General features: G+C 44.2%; 1 protein-coding gene across 10 annotated transcripts in view; it reads right to left on the reverse strand.

Moving 5' to 3' along the window:
• Positions 1–20,223, reverse strand: part of gphnb (gephyrin b) — a 50,590-nt gene that overhangs the window by 8,497 nt on the left and 21,870 nt on the right. For 5 of the 10 annotated variants that reach the window (XM_088361004.1, XM_088361010.1, XM_088361007.1 and 2 more), the window contains 9 exons: positions 12,403–12,481; positions 9,611–9,668; positions 9,429–9,521; positions 7,902–7,996; positions 7,729–7,795; positions 6,341–6,613; positions 5,859–5,993; positions 1,791–1,832; positions 713–787 (listed from right to left, as the gene is read on the reverse strand). In XM_088361004.1, coding sequence (XP_088217130.1) covers positions 713–787; positions 1,791–1,832; positions 5,859–5,993; positions 6,341–6,613; positions 7,729–7,795; positions 7,902–7,996; positions 9,429–9,521; positions 9,611–9,668; positions 12,403–12,481 — 917 coding nt within the window. The remainder of the gene's footprint in view (positions 1–712; positions 788–1,790; positions 1,833–5,858; positions 5,994–6,340; positions 6,614–7,728; positions 7,796–7,901; positions 7,997–9,428; positions 9,522–9,610; positions 9,669–12,402; positions 12,482–20,223) is intronic. The other 5 variants (XM_088361013.1, XM_088361012.1, XM_088361014.1 and 2 more) reach the window with 2 other exon arrangements.

A 20,223-nucleotide genomic window follows, 5' to 3' on the forward strand; every position in this document is an offset into this window, starting at 1 on the left:
AAGAGATACTCATCATCACAGAATGGTGATGGGGGGTGAATGAGAGTAAATGTGAGTAGAGAGAAACTATGTGGACAAAATGATTCGGTATAGTGATAAATCTGACCAATGAAACGGAGTCCAAAAAAAGAATTTGGATTCCAACAGCAGAAAAATAACATTGTAAGCTCGACCCAACATACTTTTGTCCACGTAGTGTATTTTTAATGACAGGCCGTGTTTTTGGCCAGGTGGAGATGCACATGACACCTATGAAAAAAAAAAAAAAAATCGACACAAAGGCCTGTCATTTTTGAACTTTTTGTTCCTGTGCCATGTGTATCACCAGTGACAACACACTTCCAACTCTCTCCAATTAAACCTGATCTTAACATGCACGTCTGGATGGGAAAATTCAATCGTAGCATCTCCACTGCACATGTTAAAAGCAGGTTTAAGTACCGTAAACCTTGAACTGTCCATAGAGACATCTTGAATAAATAAAAATCAAAAAAATAATAAAATATAAGTAATTGAAAATTATTCACAAGAAATCAATAACCTCCAATTTGTAAGTGAACTTACAAATTCCGCAGGAGATCAAATGATCACCCCCCCCCCCCGAGATGTAAAATGCTGCATCAGTGTGTGTTATGAGCGTGCTACGTGGGATGCTGGTGGCCTGCATGCCGACAGATCGGATAAGAGGTTGGTAGAAGGTTAACGGGTTTACCTGGTCCAAGGTAGAGTACCTTGACTTGAGCGTGATGACCTCATCCAGGTGAGCCCTGAATTCTCTCCGTGAGGCCTGGGGGAAGCCACAGGATAGTCACTCACCTTCACACCCACCGACACAAACACGCACACGGACGAGCAGGGAACGAGCGTGCATGACCCTTTGCGGCTTTGGCGACATCCAGTCGAATAAAGTTGAACACAATCAAAATCTACAACACCAAACGAGACCTCAGTTCAGTAGCCTCAACAAAACGAACACAGTAGATCCGAAGTGATGTGACTGCCAACCCAACACAAACTGACACACAAAAAACCTCGTAGCATGTTACAAATTCCATTTTATGTCCGAGTAAGTATCCAAACAAATCAATTTTGGCATCACCTTCTATTATTTCTAGCTCAACACACACTGCCTTGGAAGCCAAAGTAATTAAATTCTTAAGCCAAATGTATCTAGACTCTTATTATCACACGGCTACAGAAAATCAATGCGTTGTGATAGCTGATTTGAAAAGTGTTAGCGCGGTCATGCCTTTATCAGCTATGGATCACAATGACCGACCGGGCTTGGGGCCAGCACAATACGCACGGACGAAGCCGCCGAGCACCGAGCTGCTCTTTGACAGATTGGCGTATGCACGCATAACAAAGTCACTTTAGTCAAGCAAACATTCAAACATTCAAATTCATTCTTCATATGTTGTGAACAGGCAGTCCTCGGTTTACAACTGAGTAGATCCCCATTGAAGGCCCAAAAATACATCACGCCGAGTTCACCGAGAGGCATTTTCAAACTTGGGTCGTAAACCAAGGACCTCCTGAATTAGTTAGAAGATGTGAAAGTGTGTACAGCAAGGCAAGTTAGGTGGTACCAGAAAGAAGCCAGAGGGAAATTTTCACACTGTCTACACACAAAAACGCAAAAAAGAAAGGAACAGTCCAAATTATAGCACGTAAACAAACAAGCAGGACAACACACAATTGCAGACTAAAGGAGGGAAAGGGAAAAAAAATATCATGCCAGGCAGATGATGAAGCCCCGTAAGCATGCATCCGAACACATGCAGGAGTACCTCAGCAATGCTTAGGGTGGATGAACAGGAGGGGAGCCGCGCCTGGTGCGACACAAAAAAAGGAAGGAGGAGAAGAGAAAGAGGGTTAACGGACTCAAAGCAGGCGGGGACGGAAGCAGACAGAGACTGATGGGTGCGGTGAGGACAGCGACCCCGTTTTTCAGGAGGGGGAGGGGGGAGGGGGTCACCGTGTGACTGTCTCAGATGGACCAAGGCAGCCAAGGGTGACATAGACAGGACAGAACAGGAGATAGGATAAAGGTGGTCAGGTCAGGACAGCAGGTAGGAGCGGGAAACGGGTCTCAACAGGTTTCGTATCCAATTCCCACGAGCCTTGTTTTGTTCTGTTTAAATATCGCTGGACAGCTTTAACACTCCGATCGCCATTTGGTGACAGATTGTACGTTCGTGACAGGTGCTAAGTGACATCTAAACACGGCCTCATAAGGCACATTCCTCAAAACCTGACATATTCTTGGCACATCCGTGAGGAAATACCTCATCTCTTTCCAGCAAAAAAAAATAATAGCTGGCGCAGACGGCAAGCTCATTTTGAATTATAACCAAAGCAATTAGTTAAAGCCAACGCTTTCATTATGACAGTAGAATTTTAGATGATATAACAAATTACTTTAATAAAAAAGAGATAAGAATCGCGCCCTCTTAAATTAAAATACTTGGAATAGTCAAGTTGTCCCAGTCATCTTTAGATTACGTGACATTCATCAAGAAAACCTTATTTTTAGCTTTTTCTCCAAAATAAACAACAGCAAAATCAGACTTGAGTCTCACATATTTGGCAGAGCTCAGTGGAGCAGCTGCAGGTAAGCCCAGCAAACCAATAAGCAAAGCTGACCAAGCACAAGCTCTTCATCCTCCGGCACCTTGATTCATCACGGCTCTCCCATGGCCGTCCGTCTCCACGTCCCGACATATTAGAGGGGAGTTAGAAAATAGAAATTAATGAGCTCCTGAGTGACTTTGCCAGCGTTGGCAGAGAGTGGGAGCGAACACAGCACATTTGACAGCCATTTGCCATCACGGCCCACATGCCCAATGAGCATGCTCCATCCAGCTGGTCAGACGTTCCTCTTTCATTTCCTGTCTGTCCCTCCAGCGCCTCGTTCCTTTTCTTCTTCACCGCTCGCTGTTCATACTTCCTCCCGTTCTCTCTCCATCATGCTTCCGGCGTTTAGCTTTAGCTGTTTCAGCGTGAGTAATATCGCACACACACGTGTGGTCCCCTTTTATGCAAAGATACCAAAAACACTCTGACATTGAACAATAAAGAAGATATTGTTCACCTTTGTAAGAAAACACAAAGTCTTTGAAGTGCACACACATTTGCACTTTAAGCCCGGAGCAACTTGACCCAAATAATCTTTTCTAGTATTTTCTCTTTGTGAAAATATGAATTATTGCGCAATTATATTATACTTTATATGTATTCATATATATATGTTTTAATTTATTTTTAATTTCTATTTCTACATATATTTTTTTATATTGTATTTTTATATTCTTATTTTTATACGTTCCCTCCACAAGAAAAGTGTTTTCCTTTAAAAAAAAAAAAATCAAGTCTGTGTTGTCAGGTGTGACATGTCTGCTTTCATGCCAAAGCTAATCGGTAAGCAGAGCTGCAATGAGTTTTATTAAATAGTGTCAATTCTATGACAACAAAGATTTTTTTTTTTTTTTTAAATGCTGGTGAGCCGAAGCCTCCTGGAGTGGTTCCCACTACACTGACATTCACATTACTGCCAACTTGGTCTATAATTAACCTAACACGCACGATTGGCTCCGAGTTGGCGTGATGGTGCTGATGCATTTGCATACCTGCCCGGTAACACAAACCGGTAGAGCGACATGAGATGGACGCAAAATAAAAGATCATCGTCTTCATCCTGCAGCCTCTTGCCTGCAGTTTGCTCCATGGTCACATTAGCTGATTACTCAACCTCCTACCTCTGACTCAGGGCCTGCAAACATCAACCCCCCCACCCCATCAGCATCACAACCATTCAGACACATGACATATAAAGCCCCCAAAATAGTCTTCCTAACTAAACTTCTTGTCTACATAATGCACCACTTGCACACGCAACACACAAAAACTTGTCCCGACGCTACGCAGCAAGAAAAACACCACTTACCATCTTTTGCCCGGAGTGGAGACAGAATGAGAGAATGAGCTCAGCGGTGACACACACGCGCCAGGACGACGCGTGGCTGCTTTACAGCGAGAGGGTGAGTGCGCATGGCTGAGCGAGAGATGGTGGAGAGAGAGAGAGAGGCGAGAGAGAGAGAGGGCGAGCAAAAACGTGCAAGAGGGCAAAAAAGCCAGTGAGAGAAAATCGCAAATGTGGCTTTGTCTCCCTTTGTGACGCAAAACAGTAAGAGGTGACTCAGGCTCTACTTCCATCATGGCTGCCATCACTCTCCCCTAGCTTATCTCTTCCCTTCCCTGGTCCTCTCGACGTCGTTAACTCTCAACCGCGTTCTCTCTCGTAAATCCTCTCCACCTCTAGCGGGCCGGGAGACAAGCAAGGCGCTTTATGGGGCCGGCGGTAACGACAATAACGCACACGCTTGGAGATCAATACCGTCAGGCCAAAAACAAACGTGATATTATTTCAACAACAAGAAAAAAAAGATATTGAAGCCGTTTGTGATAGTCAACAACTGAGAGAAAATTCAAATCCTAGCTGAAAGATGCGTGTCACATTACTCTTTTACACTCACATGAATATTTATTTTGAACAAGTAGCACTAAAAGCGCCAAGGAATCATCTTCCATAAAAATTACAAGAGACATATGCAGAAGTGCTGAGTGGATTGGCGATTTGTTTACAAGAAAGAAGAAAAAAAAAAAAAGAGGACATTGCGAGTTCATGAGGACATCCGATGCAACAAGAGCCGACCCGCTAGTTGAGAATCACAGTATTAGCAGGAATTCAAGGGATTCCGTGAATTTATCAGCAAGTTATTAAAGCGGTTAGATATTTTCATTTATGGCAACTAAAGTGATTTTAAGATGGTTTTAAAAATGTCAAAGCATCCCGAATTCAAAAGCTCTCCTCCCTCATATGCTTCATTAATCCAAACTCACCATTACATAACTGCGCTAAATGCTAACAAGAGTGGAAAAAAAAAAACACCCTCAACCCTCCGACAGTGCGGCGAGGAAAAAAAAAAACGTTTTACGTGAATGGCTGCCCCTCCATTTGCATTTTTTTGGCATAGCTTTGTGCTTGCATATTAATAGGCTTCACGTAGAAGTTACATAACATACAAAAATGGCACATGTTGCCGTGTTACCTAGCTTGACCCATAGTTTGACCTTTGCGGATTTGGAACACGACGCCTCATCTCGAACAAACGACCGCAGCCCAAGGTGGCGTACCAAACGCATCAGCGAACAACAAAAAAAGCTTCTGTCTCTGGGGACGAACTGTCAACAACATCAGCAGCAGCTTGCAATGTTGGAATTTTCCAACCAACATATGTCAAGCTTGTTGCGGTGATTAAAAAGAAAAAAAAGAAAAAATCTAGGAGCGATACCTCCAAAAGCCTTTTGGCTGTCTGTGTGTTGTCAAACAAGCACTGAGCCACACGCACGCACATTTTGTCACAAGCTGAGTAAAGAGCTGACGTGTGATTGTTCCATGTCCTACAGGCAAGCTAAAAATGGAGTCTGTAGAATATATTTCACCTCTTGCCCCAATTACAGTGAAGATTTTAAAAACACTTCAAAAAAGAGAGAGTGATCCCTCTCCTTGCTGCCTTCTCACACCCTTCCTCTACTATCATCCCATCCTCTGGTTCCCATGGCAACCCCTCTCTTCCATTCCCATAGCACCCGCCTGCTGTCCGCCAGACACATGGCGGCGTGACACTGACACATGAGGTAACAGAGAGAGAGAGTGAGAGAGAAAAAGGGAATGCCCACCGCCTATTTTTTTTTTTTAATCCTGCAGGAAAGATTTGTTTTCATTTCAACATGAACGTTTTCATTCGGAAGCTCATTAAAATCCTCTAAAAGTGTGCGAGTGTGTGTTTACATACTTTGGGTGTGGGACAGGAAGCGGTCGAGAGGCGTGACGTGGCCTGGGCACGGGGCGACTCCGAGGGCGTGGTGCTGAGGGAGGCTGTGTCTCTGGGCAACACCTGCACGCCCCGTGAGATGATGGAGTCTGGGATCTGACATCACAAGCACACACACACACATCAAAACCCATTGAAACCATTGTGGTGATTAAAACTTGGAACCTTTTGTCACACGGGACTTGAGTAAATGAAGACAATGACAAAATATGGATGTTCCTGCATGGGGGGGGTGGTCTTACCAACATCCATTAGTGACTGGAAATTGAGGTGGGATGTTAGCCTGACAAAAGAGCCCTAAAGCAGGTTCCTGGGCGGGATGATGGGAACGGAGAGACAGCGGATGTTACGGGACTTGCGTGTGGACAAAAACACACAGCATGCAAACACGCAATGCAGGATGAAGACAAAATGGCGGAATCCAATCTTCCAGGTGTTTGTACCTTGGCGGCGATGGATGCTGCGGTGATGTGGGAGGAGGAGCTGTCCTCGGTGGACGCCACGCCGCTGTCTTTCTTCTCGTCATCCTCATCCTCGCACTGCACGCCCTTGTCCTCCGTCTGACGCCGTGGCGAACTGTTGGGCGGCGGCGAGAGAGGCGGCGGCGGCGAGGGCAAGTCCTCCAGCTCGTCCGCCGCCTCCTTAACCTTCACCACGGCGTCACGCAAGAGGTCGATGGCGTGTGGCAGCGCTGGCAGGATGAACTGGAAGCATTCCTGTCATAGACACAACAAAATAAAAGTAGTGTAGATTCACGTTATACATTTTCAGGGGTATCCATTTTTTAATTCTATATTTAATTATTGTATTATTTAATTATTATATAATATTTTGTATTATTTAAATATAAATATATATATATATATTAGCTATATTATTTTTTTTTTAATATAATATTTATTTTTTATTTTTTGCTAAACATGCATTTACATAAAAATCTAAAACTTGTCCATCTTTAATGTCAGCACATTTTTTCCCTGTTTTCCGGTCCCTCACTTTTTAGTGTGTCAGTGTGCCTTTGGCTCCTCGGCTATGCTAAACGCTCCATTCTCCTCTCTCCCGAGACAAGAGCTAATGTGCGAAATTATTTATCTTCTTGTATATTTTAAGCACTGAAAAGATACATTATTAATCAAGTCAAAGCTTTCCTGTATCCACACGGCTTGCAAAACGAGTTTCCACAACATCATTTTCCCACCGACACCTTATTAGCAGTCAAGACGAATGTAACCTTGATTCAAATGTGCTGCTGTCTGAACATTTGTGAAAGAACTAAGGTGTCCTGTCTGGAACGAAGAAGGGGGAAAAAAAGGAGTCCAGACATTCTTCCTTTCGCATTTTGTGCTTTGTGCAGCATGTTGAACATCAGCTTTGTCTCGGAGGTGAACAAACCTCACTTGTGCTCTTAACTTGAACTAAATATTGCTAAAGAAGATGCTAATATGGCAGTAGATGAGTGAGTGAGGGAGGGAGGGAGGAGGCGGGTGAATGATTAATTAAACGCAATAGTAAAAATCAATCGGCGTGTGTGCAACGAGATGCAGACAGATGGTGCGGTCAGCGTAGTGGAGAAGATGGATGGAGGGGAAAAAAGGAAAGAGTGGGCGGAAAGCAGGCACTCACACATACATCGGGAGACATCACAGGCAAAACACGAACCCACACATGTGCTGTGATCTGTGCCTTTGTAGAGAACAGTCAATGAATCAGTCCGGCCAACACGCCACGACACACACTCACGCGCTCTTCAAATACAAGTTAGCCACTAAAGTGGCTCACACACACATTGACAGACAGTTGGCATTATTTTTTGAAATCCACTCTATCCTACCTGGGAGCCTTTCTTGCTTCCTGGTAAGTTTATGATGAGTGTCTTCCCTCGGATTCCGCACACAGGTCTGCAAAGCGTACATGCTAATTATTAGTCAAAGCAGCACAGACCTCCATTAAGATAAATCGAGAGCCTTGGTAGAGGTAATAAAGCAAAAAAAAAAATGGTGTGACCTGGAGAGCATGCCGAGCGGTGTGACGTTGAGAGAGCCCATCAACATCGCCAGCGACATCCCCGGAGCCTCACGCTCGATCACCTCCTTAGTGGCCTGGAGAAATGACATTATTATAGATGGATCATCATTTTGAACACCGTGTAGTATGCCAAGAACGACCCCAAGTACAAAACCGAGAGGCCCTGTGAGTTTATTATTTATTATTTTCTATTCCACTATTCAATATTCACTAGTATAGAATTGTTGCCTTGAGACGGCTTCCAGGAAGACGAAGAAAAAAAAAAAAAGTATTGCCTTCTCCTCCAGATATTTGTGTGCGCTCACTTGCCCTTGACTTGAGTGACACTTCAAACATAACATTAGCAAGGGAGAAGGCAGAACCAAAGAGAAAAAAAAAATGAAAATAAGACTTCAAAAGGAGAAGAGAATTGTGGGCTTGGACTCGGGAGAATGAAAGAGGCGAAGGGGGGGGTGAATGACAGATGCATTATCGACATCGTTATCATGTAAAGATTCTGATTGGACGACAGGGAGATCGATTGATGGGACATTCACTTCCTGGGAGGATTGAATGATGCGATAACTACGAGGCATGTCAGAAAAGTTCCAGGATGGGTCAGTCACATGTGTGTGTCGTAAACCCTTGGAGCACCAGGAAGAGATGTGTTCGTCGGCAATCAGATAGAAGGTATTATCAGACATCGTGTACACGTCTTTTCTGCTCCCCTTTCTCTTCTGGCCTTCCTTCCAGGAAGATTGCTGCTGTCTAACGTGATTGATGAGGGCCAGCGATACCGCTGAAGCTCGGCTACTGCCAAATTGTGTGTGTGTGTGTTTTGTGTGTGGGTTAGTGAAATTGAGGATATTGTGCAAGGTGGCTGCTGTTTTGGTTAGCAAAGGAGTCGGTATGGGATTAAATATTATAAATTGAAAGAATCTATAAATTTAAAGAATTTATGTTAGGAAAGGTGTTTTAATCTAACTATTTCCGATCAGAGCAATAATAAAAAAATATCCCTGGTTCAAATTTTAAATGCTGACAAACTCAACCGCCTGAGCATAACACTCGTACTGAAAAGAAGAAAAAAAAAAATCCAAGAAGTGCTCGACACACATTCTGACACCTGCCAGCCATTATCTCTTAATTGCTTACACGATCCCACATTAAGAAATTTAAAAAAAAGAAACAGAATCAGTAAGGATTTGACTTCAGCCTCTTTATTTCCCATGAGACCATGGGGCTAATTACACTGTATGTTAATCATTGCTCACACACACACACATGTCAGCAAAATGCTGAAAAGACATCCGGAGACATTTGTCTGTCTTTGTTTTTTTTGGGGAATAAAAGTGTAAATGTTAGTTTAAAATAATTCCCATTAATCTCCAGAATCCCGGTCCATATATTGTGCCAAAAACAGGTAGTTACACAATCACATTTCTACTCATTTCAAAAAAAGAAAGACGCAAACAAATCAAAAATGGACCAGCTGCATTTTTAAACATAATCTGTGAGTGAACCCACCTCCGGTGTGACGTCTCTCGGAGCAAAGCCGGTACCTCCGGTGGTTAAAATGAGGTTAAGCTCCTTTTCATCGCACCAGTCCACCAAAGTCTCCTGTTGATACATACACACAGTTAAGACTCAAAATCTGAGCTGGGGAAAGTTGCAGCAAATAATCTGATTAAAAAAAAAAAAAACACTACCTTGATTTCATCTATTTCATCCGGCACTATTTTGTATGCCACAATCATACCACCCAACCTAAAAGGGGGAAGAAAATAAAAATGAATACAACCAATCATCTTGTATCAATAAAAGGGAACTCCTTTCCAACATGCAACAGGTCTCCATGTTTTGGTTTCAACACTTTTCACCAGTTTGTGTTAATTTTTTGACTGAAGCACATGGGAGAATATGTCCCCTAAAAGACCCCCCCCCGGAAGGACTTTCCACTTAGTACCGCCCACGCAAGAGGAAACTGCTGCTACTGCTGCTACTGCTGCTGTCGAACCCTGGCGACCTCCTGTGGTCAAATCGAGTAAGATACCTTCGCCCCAAAACAACCCGAGGCTCAAGGTGAAGGCACAGACACTTCTTATGTAACCTCCACTCCCTCTTTTTTTTTTTATTTGTGTGTGTAAGAGATGTGCATCATGCTTCTCCGGTGTGACAGCCACTTAAAGGCCATGATACCCACCAACATTCATTTTAAATTTTAATGTTTTTTTTTTTTTACCCACTCATAGGCTGACATAACATAGGCAAGAGTAAAATCTGCAATCTGAAAATAACACTAAGGTGTACATTTAATCCCCCCCTACACACACACATGCCACAACTGACATTTCAGTGATTTACGTCTTCTGATGTGCACGGGAAGGATGATGCTTTCCGCCATCTCTGGACTTTTGTGAAGCTGAGCGTGTGCATGTTCTAGCATGTACGCTAGTCCTATAATGTGTGTGTGTGTGTGAGGGGGGGGGTTACACCTCAGGAGAGTAAAGGAGCTGTCAAGACAAATCACCCCTCTCCCTCTCTCTCCTGAGGTTTTTATGGCGCTCTGTTTCAGCCCAAATGAAAATATGCTCAACACAAATAACGAGGGTTCCTTCCCACTGTTTCCTAGGCAACCCCTCCTGTCTGAAGCCTCTACTTGCTGCGCTGTTCATCATGAGTATGTGTGTGTTTGTATGATAGTTTGTGTGCACCACTGAATGTTTCCGAGTTGTTTGTGTTGCAATCACGGCGGGTATTTTGGGGTGAGGAGCTTCCTGATTGGCCGGCATGACAATAGGATCAATACATGAGACGACATGAGAAACTGGCAACAGATAAAGATGTGATTTCAGAGTGCTACTTTTTAAGTAATATATTAAAAAATTTATAATCTAATCTGGATTTTTATCTACTCATCAAAGTGGATTACTTACTCATGGCAACTCTACAAATACGTCACACACTCCTGAGGTTGTACAATCCAGACTTTGAGTTTAACCCAGCGTTGCACGTCAACTATATAAATCTCCCTCCACTGAAATTCCTCGGTGAGAATAAGACATCGACTAAAGATCATGTTGAAGGGCAGGTGCAGCATTTTAGCCGGAGGTCTGTGCCAAAAAAAAAAAAAAGAAAAAAAATCCTGATAAAGGAAAGGGTGAGCAAAAGGGGAGATATTTTGAGATTTCAACGGGAGGTATGTGTCGGAGGGTCTAATAGTGTGGTAGCGGTCCAGGCCTGAAAGCTTGGACGTTCTAAATCTTTTATGAATAAAAGACGAGCAGTGTAAGAGGATAAAGGCAGACTGAGACGGAGTGAAAGGAGCGAGAGTACCAAGAGATACACCGTCAGGGGTACACTTAGAGTGTGTGTGTGTGTACCACAAATCTCTATGGTAGTGGGACACTTTTAAGATGAAACCCATCTACCAGGGTGATTTTATTAATAATAAACAAGCTCTTGGCACAGGGTACTCACTTTTACTCTCACATTCTCTTTCTTTCGCTTGCAAGATGGTGCATTGTGAGGGCATGCACACGAGCACGAGGCTCCTAGTAGTGGCACGGAGCCCATTAAAGCCCATCCACATGTGTTTGGGGGGGGGGGCACCTCTCAATTGATGGAGAGAGGGGGGGAGGGACTTGACAAGTCCACCTCTTTAAATCCCTGACGAGTTCTAAGTGCTCTGAGGGGTTCCATTCCCATGATTCCACTCCACAGGGAGCTCGGGAATATACCGTGGGGCAATGTTGGAAGAAATTCCCGGAAATTATCAGTGGAAAACACCCCAAAGTCAATTATCTGGCCTGGTACCTGGACCAAGGATATTTTAGGGGAGCAGTGCCCCTATGCGTCCCCCCTCTAGCTTCACCAGTGGTTGCCATGTTTTGATAGTCTTTTGTAGATTCTGTTTGCAACATTTAGCCAGCTTTTTTTTTTTTTTTTAAATAACATTGTATTGTTTCTGATCATACAATTATAATAAGTGATTCATGAGTTCCTGATCACAATCTGCAGCTCGGCCTAGCATGACAAACCCTTTTGCGTCATGCGCTAACATCACATGAGCAGCCCAAGACATGACAAATAAGGAGCACTTGATGGGGACAAATGATTTTTTTTTTTAGGCATGCTCATTTTTATGTTCCACATCCTTACTCATAAAAAAAAAAAACAATTGCAGATTTCACCTCCTCTTTGTGAAATTAACGACTCCTGCAGTCACACCGAGACAGAGGAGGGCTGCGGCGCTTTTGTTGTTGCTGTGCATGCTGGGAATTTCCTTCCACAGGGCGACACTGAGTCCCGACGCCTTGCGTTGGAGATATTTTTAGTCCCTTTGTTACACTTCTTCATAAAAAGGCTCCCTCCATCAAATGTGTACAAACACAGATATGTGTTCATTTAAAGTGGTTAATTCAAAAGCGTGTGTGTGCGTGTGTGAACGATACCCCTTTTTTTGCCATCTGCATGAGTCATCAACGAGATGAATACTCACAAGGATGGATCATGGACGAGATCTTTCAGGTTGACGCCACTGCGGTCCTCTGCCAGGTTTCGGTAGCAGCTGTCACTCACTGCGCAAACAGGAAAAAAAGAAAACTAAAAAGCTACACACGAAATGCAAGCAACACGTCAAATGGAATGCCGTGGAAAAACCAGAGCAGCCACAGTTCATTTCGATGATGAAAATTAAATGGATGTGAATGAGCTTGGATGTATTAAATTTAATATCATCCCGCCATAGCACCTCCCTTTTTAATTTATGATGATACAATCATAAATGGATGGATGGATGATACGATCATTGTGTGGTCACATCACAGGTGCGAGCCACATGAGTCATCACGTGCGACAGCGAGAAGACCGAAAGAGGCCAAATGACAGGCGATGGGGGTGACAAGGTGCTCAAAATAGATGCATAATGAGGGGGGGGGGGGGGGGTGATGTTGTAGCATTGGACCAATTGACAACAAGGATCCATAAAAAGGCGGGTGGGAGGGTGACTGTGGAGTGGGGGGGTGCCGACAGGTGAAGCAAGAATGGTGTAAAAGCTGGAAAGTGCGCAGAGGGATGAGAAGGAGGGAGTGTGAAAAAGGTGGGCGGGAAGCGATAAAAGAGAAAAGTTGAGAAAAAAAAATCAAATGAAGGGAGACATTTTTAGGTGCTTGGGATGGGGCGGCAGGGTGAGGGTGGAGGGGGGGCGAGCAGCCATGTGGAGGTAAACAGAGTGTGCAGGACGTTGCTCTGGGCGCTGGCAAGTAAACGGCAGAGTGCTGACATTTGCACACTGGGCCAGCTCGGAAAGAAGGACACGGAGAGACTGCGGAGGGAGAGATAGAGGAAGAACAAAAGGGGTGAGAAAGGAAAGGAAAAGGGGGCCATCTTATGTTTGTGTGTGAAGGGGAACTTCCTACAAGACTGCAGTGTTCCTCATACGCACGGACAAACGCACGCTCACGCATAGCCCTTCCTCCCAGCTACCCCTTGATCTATAAATAGTCATTCCTTTTTCCGACAAGAGGCAGCAACCATTCCGAACCAATCAACGTGTTCCGTCAAAGGCATGCGTGCACCCCTTCCCCATAGCCCCCCCCCATGTGCAACAAGGGGAACCCCTGGCTGAAGGTATGAAACCATCCTCTCTGCTGCCAACCTTTTGTCAGAATGGCATAAAGTGCACAATGTTTACTGTACAAAAAAAATAAGTCACAATCTTTCGGGTGAAAATGCCCCGATATAATTCAATGATAGGCGCGGGCCTGCTTTGAAGCATCCATTCTGCTTTTCTGAGTTATAGAGGCCGCATACTGTCAATCTGGCAGCATTCATAAACTATGTCTTTGCCATTCCATCATTTCCAGGACATAAAGCAGTCAGCACTCATTATCTCCCCAAGAACCTACACTAATGGGGTTTCCCTTCAAAGTGGCCAAACGCACGTGCAGACATAAGACAAATGCCCTTAACATCCTTTCTCACATTTTAGTGGAAGTCGATCGGCGTGATATTCATGATGAGCGAATGTAAAACTTTTTAAGTCTTGTCGTGACATAAACATTATGGGATTTTTTATGTTTTTATAGTTGGCACAAGAGTTTTACAACGTGGCACTCTAAAGTTGCCACATCAGCAGAATATCCAAAGGGAAGATGCATTTGCAATGTGATGGCATAGCTAGCAAGCATCTACATTGCGCCAAATAACCACTGATGGGAATAAAGATGCTCCTCCCATGGATTTTTTTTTTCACTTTTTTAATTCCTGGAAAATTCTAGTCTATTGCAAGTCACTTAATCACATGCACACAACTTAAGTGCGGTGCAAGGGAAACTACTAGTATTTTATTTGCTTGTGTTTTGGTTAGCAACACAAAAGTTAGCCTGCGCTTAGCAGCTCACTGCAATTTGTGAGTGATTGTGTCTTGAATAGAATATTTACTACCGTTCTTTTTTTGGGCAAGTGAATAAGGGAGTCATTTGGCGAGCGGCGCTTCTATTCGAGTCGGGCCCACTATTTTGGGGGGATGCACGAGATCCACTGGCAAGGAGCTTCCGTAGCGCTCTGGCAGCCTTTTTTCCGCCAGCCCACTTGTATTGTTTGCTATTCTTTATCTGCCTAACAGCGGCGCCAATGGCCCTCCAGCTTGGAGAAGCCACTATGGAGGTCAGACATTAGATTGAGATGACATCTGCTGGTAGGAGGGACGACACCTCTTCACGCCAATGAGCCTCAGCCAGAGTGTGATCACATCACTTGTCTGCTTTTTTTTTTTTTTTTCCTCTCATTCTGCACCCAATAGAAACACCGGGCCCTGGGCCTTGGATTAAATGATGTCACGATAAATGGAGGTATGAATCCGCCTCCAGATTGTAAAGAGGTGGGGTTGACATCTAACTGGAGGGGCTACCCCCCCTCCCCAAACCTCCTCCACATGCAGTTTACATTACCAAATTGCGACTTCGCACACCAATTACTCACAAACCTCACACACACATGCTATCCCAGTCGCTATCGCCACGAGAGTGCGATGCAGATGAATGCGTACATGATGAGACGTTGCATTTGCTCACACACGGGGGGCTTACTGTAAGCAGGAGGGGGGGGGGACAATGGGATCCTAATCGTCGGCCCGCGTTTCAAAGCTTCTCCACAACACAGTTTCTAGATAAGATGTGAGGATGCTATTTATATCTGTAAGGGAGGGGGGGTGGATAAGCCAACCAGCGGCTTGCTTTTCATTTATTTGAAGTTGGATCTAATTTAGGGAGTTACATAACGCAAGGAGAGCGACACTCCACCTGACTGGGTCAGCCATTGCGGAACACAATGAAAGGAAGCAACAAAACGTGAATGAAGACTTGATTGAACGGAGCCTCTCTCTCTTTCTCCAAATGTCCTTTGAGTGACCTTGCGCAATCCCTCACCTGAGCATCCGCCTTTAACAAGTCGGCCTAACTTTGAGATCGCGACACCCCGCCGTTCCTCACAAAGGCCCTCTTGTATTGATGTTTTATTAATAAGGCCATAAATATTGAAAAGACACTTACTAATGAAGCCACGCGCGAGGCTCCAGAGACAATTTACAGCGCCGGGGAATGCGGAGACCTTGAATACGACACCCTAAACTTCTTTGTACGCCGACCCACTTCTGGATTTCAATTCCCGAGATTGAAAATGCCCCGCAGCTTCCGAAACGCGCACCGATAATAATCTGCTTCTGTATTTTCTTGATCAATGGAATCAATGAATTGAAGGGACTTGATGAGAGTCCCCCCTCCACCCACCTTCTGCAAATATTAATCATAAATCACCGGCTCTGTGTTTAATGAGGGTTGCTCATAATGACTCGCGGTATGATGAATGTGCCGGTGGCTTGGCGTGGCATTATAGCAAAGTCGGGCAAGGGTATGCATGTGTGTGACGTATTTCTGTGGCGATTGAATATGAGCTACCGCATCCCTTTTTCTGCACCTTGCATTACATTTCCATAGCCCGCGGCAAGTCGATGCCGTGTGCGACTGACTTCCGACAGCTGTTTACACACGCGGAGCTAAACAAAATATGCATGGGAGGTTTTCAGAGAGCATGCAGAGTAATCATTCACTCCCCCCCCCCCTTACTGCACAGTTGGCCAACGTGATGACAGAATACAAGATGACAAGATAGTTAAAGATATGGCGAGCAGATGAATGTCCCACATTTGCCGCATGTGTGTGTGTAGCTGCTCTATTAGTACACCAGGTACCTTCCTTTTTGTTCAAAAGCCAAAATGAGTTGGAGAGCAGCTCCATTGATTCAAATAGAAATGTGCTTACACCGGCATCAATACAGCTGCACATTTCTAATACCTCCCTTTAGATTTTTCCCTACACTTCTTTTCTCCCTTCACATCCCGTAATCCCCCCCCCCTCCTCCTCCTTCTTCTGCTTCCTTCCACCTACTTCTTCACCCTTCCAAGCTGCTGATGCAGGGAAACACACAACAACCAAAGCTTAGCTACACTTCCCCGAGTTTGTGTCCTTGGACGAGCCGTGTGAATCCACACGGAGAAATCGGCTAACGTTAGCGACTCGGGCTATTCACCCGACTGTTGTTCACAGAATGTTGTGCTGAAGTTGAATCAAACATGATTGTAAAGGACAATTTGTTAAATGCCCCAATCCAAAATATAATGAAATATAAAAATGAATGAATGAATGAATGAATGAATGAATGAATGAATGAATGAATGAATGAATGAATGAATGAATGAATGAAATTGCGCCGGGAGCTCTTCTCTTTTCTGACTGTGATATCTTAGAAGCGAGCAAAAAAATAGTGGTTAGCGTAGACGGAAGTTCAACGCCAAAACAAATGAGCTCGGATTTAGCAACGGTGTACAACACCAAGCGGACAGCTGGAGGAATTGAGGAAGGCGGGATTATACAGCGTGAATCAATCAAACAAGGCCAATCAGCTAATGCAGGATTATCTTGAGTGCTGTCTTGACGTGAAACATGGTGCTAAGATAAAATGACATTTTCTTCACACAAGTCTCCCCGCAAGGTTCCAAATGATACGCATGGAAAAAAAAAATCCAAAAGCAGGGATTGAGAACCTTTCTCGGCTTTGATAAAGTCCTCTGGGAGCCTTGATTAATTCGTGTAAAAAAAAAAAAAACAATGAAATGCTATGCATAAATCATGAACATTTTGGAGTTTTTTTATCTTTTTATTTTTTATTTTTGCAGATCCAACGAGTCACTGTTTAAACAGTTATGGAAAAGTCACATGCAAAAATATTTATTGCTGTGTGTGTTGCTGTGCAAGTGGCTGTGAGGTAACACGTGTACGAGTGTGTGTGTGTGCGTGTGTGTGTGTGTGTGAGCATATGGGCGTTCATGAACTATCCGGCTCCTCTTATTTCCCAAGATGCAGCGTTTTACACACACAGACTACCCCAGGCCCGCTTCTACTAATGAAGCAGCCTCTTTGCAGCTACCTTCATTACATTCAATTCTCTGGACATTGTCAAGCTCATGGAACCCCCAAAATAAGTAAGACGCCATCTTGCCTGGACACCAGCAAGAGGGAAGCACCAAATATGTGCTCAGGTTGGAGAACCTGTTAGCATATTGCGCATATGGGGCGGCTGTTTTAACATTTGCCGCCAGGATCCGAAAGGGTTTTGCGGTAGGATCGGGGAAAAAGCGTGACGCTGAATAATTGAGGCGGTGTGTGAAAAACACCTTGACCACACACACATACACACAAGGGTTAGCCATCAAGCGCACCTCGTTAGGGAGACGCTGGCCTCTTCCATTATTCACACATACATGCTCCCCTTTTACCGCTCGCTTCCGTTCTTGGCCGGAGAGAAGGAGTTGAGTGCAGACAGACAGCAAATTAAAAAAAAAAAAAAAACCCTGAAAGGTGTACTAAAAGAAAGAGCAGTGAGGAAAATGGCAACAGAAATAGCAAGTGAAGAAAATGGAGATGGTTGGAGATAAAATAGGGAATTTCAACCGGGGTGATGTTGAGGGTGGGGGGCGGGGTTAGCGATTTCATGCAATATCCCCCGGCCGTTTATTGGGATTAGTCAAACTAGATTTTAATCATCATTGATATGGGATTGATTACAGCAACTGATGTTACTCATGAATCATGTGAGCAGGCCAATGGCTGCAGCAATTACCGTCAATTACTGAAGCAATGCCGGCAATCTCCATAGCAACAGTACACACAAGCGGCTTCCCTTGTGTAATAAAGTATTGCAAAAAAACAATCTGATAACATTTCATTGATACAAAAATTGGGATATGTTTTCTCACGCTGGATTTACATTGCTGCAAATGTAGATCAAATCTGGATTCAAATTGTATCTTCTATATCTGCATAAATAGGACACATTTGTCCACAACAGATATGTCACAGCAATATAAAGTTTCTAAATTGTACAAAAAATAAAAAAATAAAATACAAAATTTCAAAAATATCAACGCGCCAAGGCGTTTGAGAGTTGTGTACACACATCTTGAACATCAAACTTGCGCACCTCTCCAAACAAATTAGCCTTTTCTTCTCAGACCATGTTTACATGAGACTGATCAAACGGACCAAAATGACAAATCCCAGGAGGTTGCTGTGATCTCGCGACACCTTCACTACTTCAACAAAGTCCTTTAAATTCCACATAAAAACGATACTATGAGCATTAGACAGAACAAAGGAATCCGATGATTCACTTCTCGTTTGTGATTTTTGGCAACGGCGATGCACTTCTCAAGCTGCCCGCCCCACCCCGCTGACTTCACACCCCCCTCCGTCCCTCCAGGTCTAATTAACACTTCGGCTGAGGACACGGGATCCAGCGGCGGCCGGCGCGGACCAGAAGAGGAAGTCATCAGTTGAAACCAAGTGCTGTATCTTTTATCGAAATCTTCATCACAATCACTCAACAGTCCCCCCCCCCCCCTTGCAGGTTATCAGGAGGGAGTGACTCAAGCTCAAGTCAATCTTTGTCTGCTCGCAGCAACAAACAACTATGAATCCCGATTGTCCAATGCCAATTATTTTGAGCCACATTGCTGCTTATGGACAAAATGTACACTTTCTCTACCGCCATAATGAGAGATGAAAGGACACTACACTTTGTGCGTAGCAAATTGTCTCGTGAGAGCCCAGCTTGTCCAAAATGGCGCATGATTAATTAACCTTTTTTTGTAATTAACATCTCAACAATAACATTTACAGTAGCTGTGGGAAAAGCTCGCCTCAAACAGTTCATGCTTTTAAATTAACTACAGTGGATTGGAATGAATCAAAAAAAGTGGGCGGAGTACAATAAAGGTCAAAGGTAAAGTGATAGGAAGGAGTGGAAGATGACGAGCAAGGACTATGGGAGAGCGATGTGTGTGTGCTAAGAAGTGGGAGGAGTGTAGGCCTCCAGATCAACAACAATTCGCTCCACTCGGGCTGATTCAGCACTGAAAATAATTTCTTTGCGGAGGGACTTAATTCTTATTCTGTTTGTGTGTCGCCGCTTCGGCATTGTCTATTCGGCTCATGTGGCCGCCCGCCTTACCGCTGTTCGCTGTGACAGCTGTGTGTGTGTGTGTGTGTGTGTATAAAAAGCGAGAGGGCACTCGGGGAAAGAAGGGTCAGCGTGTGTTCCGTGTCTTGATGCAGTGCAGAGCCAACTCGAGAAGAGTTTGACCACATGCACCAAGCATTGACGGAGAAGTTCTGACTCTTCCAAACCAAATCTTCCGTTTAAACATCAGTTGATCAATTATTCGAGCCACGCTCCAACTGAGACGTCCCATGGGCTCCATGTCACTTGCCTGGAAGGTTGGACAGGGGCTAAATTATGGAGGAGATGCAGTCAAGGTCTCATCTCATCCCCTGATGGATAGTTGACCTTTGACCTTTGCGGGATAGAAGTTTGAGCACTGGCGTGATGTGCTCACAACATTATGCTAATTTTTCATAGCGTCTTAAAATGACATCTGATCATAATAAGAAAATATTCCATAGGATACAATAGTATGTTAACAATTAAGGGGTTAAAGGTCACGTGGTGACCCAATACCACCATTATTCCTTTGATACTTTGTTCCCAGTGCCAATGTCAGCCATCCTACTCCATACACGCAGATACATCAAAACGCCAAATAAGCCTGTCGCTTGTGTCTCAACGTCACCGCCATATGTAAGCGGGAACCGCAAACACGGCACAGCGAGATCAAATCGTCAATCTGTCACGCCATGCGCCGGAGATCCAGTTGGGGGATCCGAGTGAATGATGACGCACGTATAAATTAACCCCTCTGATGTAG

Source organism: Syngnathus floridae, chromosome 19 (genome assembly GCF_059516105.1).
Source record: "Syngnathus floridae isolate MCC-2025c chromosome 19, RoL_Sflo_1.0, whole genome shotgun sequence".
NCBI classification, from domain to species: domain Eukaryota; kingdom Metazoa; phylum Chordata; class Actinopteri; order Syngnathiformes; family Syngnathidae; genus Syngnathus; species Syngnathus floridae.